At 50.3% G+C, this 2423-nt stretch overlaps 1 protein-coding gene across 1 annotated transcript; it reads right to left on the bottom strand.

The window, feature by feature from the left end:
- GSTUM_00010017001 (uncharacterized protein) lies at positions 1–2362 on the bottom strand (the record flags this gene model as incomplete). Its single annotated transcript, XM_002841014.1, has 2 exons — positions 1–449; positions 508–2362. 2 exons carry the CDS (start codon positions 2360–2362, stop codon positions 1–3), a joined length of 2304 nt encoding a protein of 767 aa, XP_002841060.1.
- Positions 2363–2423: the final 61 nt, after the last annotated feature.

The following is a 2423-nucleotide window of genomic DNA, read 5'->3' on the forward strand; positions in this document are numbered from 1 at the left end:
TTAAAAAGCAAGAATAGCCCCAAGAATAGCCGCTACGACTGCCGTGATCGCCGGGCGGTTGTTTGAGGCGGAACCCTGGAAGGCGGGGGGTAGAGGCGTCTCTGGCGCACCCCCTGGGGTCTCCTTCGGCCAAGAAGGGGCTTCTGGAGCAGGAGCTGCCGGTGGAATGGGGATCGGATAGGATCTTTCAGGAACCCTAGACGGCTTTGGAGGAGAAACTTCCACCTCCCCTTTGGGAATGGGAAACTCAACTTCAATCTCTTTGGAGGACCCAGGTTCGGGATACTCAGCCTCTGTAGTGGCTGGGCATTGGGGCGTAGGGATTTGACCTCCAACTTCTGCTTCGCCAGAGGGGACCTCGGGTGTGAATGGTGCCGATAGTGGCTGGGAAACCGGGCCATGATCGGGCTTCGGGCGTTCTAAGGGAGCGCTGGGTGCTTGACCGACCTCTATATAAAGTTAGTATTATACTGGATGGAAGAAACAGATAATGTAGGGAAAACGCACCGGAGCCGAAGAATGATTTCTCATTCGGGGTAGGTGCGTGAGAGATCGGCGCCCATGTTTCCGGAGTTGGAACTTCACATTCGATCTCAGCCTCGGGAGCTGGAGCGGGTGTTGGGGCCTTGGGAATTTCAAGGGAAGGTCGGGGAGTAGCTTTGACAACCTTGGTTATTGTAACAGGGACAGGGGTCTTAACACCGGGCACATAGACGAGACTAGTGATCACCAGTTCCTTGGTAACGAAGACTTCCTGGGTAATATAGACCTCCTCCTTCTCTTTAATTGTTACTGGAATCTTGATCGTGTTGGCAACAGGAGTGGGGACACAAGGGAAGAATTCCGTGACCACTTGACCTGGCAGTACAACTTCTTTGGTTACGGTCGTGGCCACTGGGGTGGCGATTCCGGGAACAGATATCACTGTAGGGACGGGCACTTCTTTAGTGATGTAGACTTCTACAATTTCCTCTTCCACGACAGTAACGGGAATCTTGACCTCTTCCGAGATGTAAACATTATTCTTTTTCGTCACCGTCACTGGGATCCTGACCTCTTCGGGGATGTAGATACTTTTTTCCTTCGTGACAGTCACAGGAACCTTGATTACCTTGGATATGTAAACACTCTCCAGGACAGTTTTGGGGGCCTCGGTGGTGATGACTTTGTTCTCAACAATCACGCTCTCCTGCTTGATAACAGTGGTAGGAGGGATTGTTTTAGTGACTTGCACAGTGACCTCCTGCTCGCAGGTGACTGTCTCACAAGGGAGGACAATCTGTTCGATAAAAGTCTCACCCGGAGACACAATTTTCTCGGTTACTGTCTCACAGGGGAGTTGTTCGTAGAATGTCACACAAGGAAGTTGGATTTGCTCGATGACCGTTTCCCCAGGTAGCTGTTCGATATAAGTTTGTCCTGGGAGCTGAATTTTCTCAATGATGGTCTCTCTGGGAAGCTGAACTTGCTCCACATACGTCTCACCAGGGAGCTGAATCTGCTTAGTTATGGTCTGGCCTGGGAGTTGAACCTGCTCGACGACTGTCTCCACAGGGATGACGTGGGTAATGGGGACAAATTCGGTTGTTGGAGGGCAGGTAATACAGGGTTTATGTATCGATTCGACTTGCACGACTTCGGTAACCTGGACAACTTGAGTGACTGGCGAAGGCGCCCCAACGACCACCTCAGCTGGTGGAAGATCGTCTACAACATCCGCCGGGGCATTGAGATAGAAGAAGTTCTTCTCTTCACTGAACAAGAAGTTGTTCTCCGCAAAATTTTGCTCCGCAATGGCAGCATTCTCGTTCACAAGGTCGTTCGGATTTTGGTTCTGATTCTCGTTAGAGGATGCTAACTGATTCTGATTCTCGTTCGCGTTGTTTATATCATTCGTGTTTGTAATGATAATATCCGGGAAGACGATGTCGGTCATTCCAACAGGCATGACACCGCCTGGAAGGAAAGTCGTTCCCTGCCGTTGTGAACCAATAGCAACTGGGGGAACACCTCTGGGGCCTGCGGCGGGCTCCCCGGCGTCGACATTGACATTCTTTTCAACGTTCTTCTCAAATTTCTTGACAACCGCGACCTCCTCATTTCCTTTAGGCTTGGAGTTGATGTTCTTGTCCTTGTTGGTCACATCTAGCACCGGTACCTTCTCAGTATCGACTACATGGGATGCAGCGTCCCCATCTTTTTTTAGGTTAAGGTTTTTGACTTTGTTTTCCGTGTTAGCTACCTTGGTATTTGTGTTCTCGGAATCATTGTTGTCATAGACATTCCCCCCTTTATAAGTATTCTTCCGTACAGATGGGCGAGACTGCAGCTGGGGGATGACATCTTCTTTCCCCTCGATCATGAAATAAGGTCCATCTGCGACAGACTAGTCCACCGTCACCGGTCTGTTAACATAAGTGAGT

The sequence above is a fragment of the Tuber melanosporum genome (assembly GCF_000151645.1).
Source record: "Tuber melanosporum whole genome shotgun sequence assembly, scaffold_65, strain Mel28".
Taxonomy (NCBI): Eukaryota; Fungi; Ascomycota; class Pezizomycetes; order Pezizales; family Tuberaceae; genus Tuber; species Tuber melanosporum.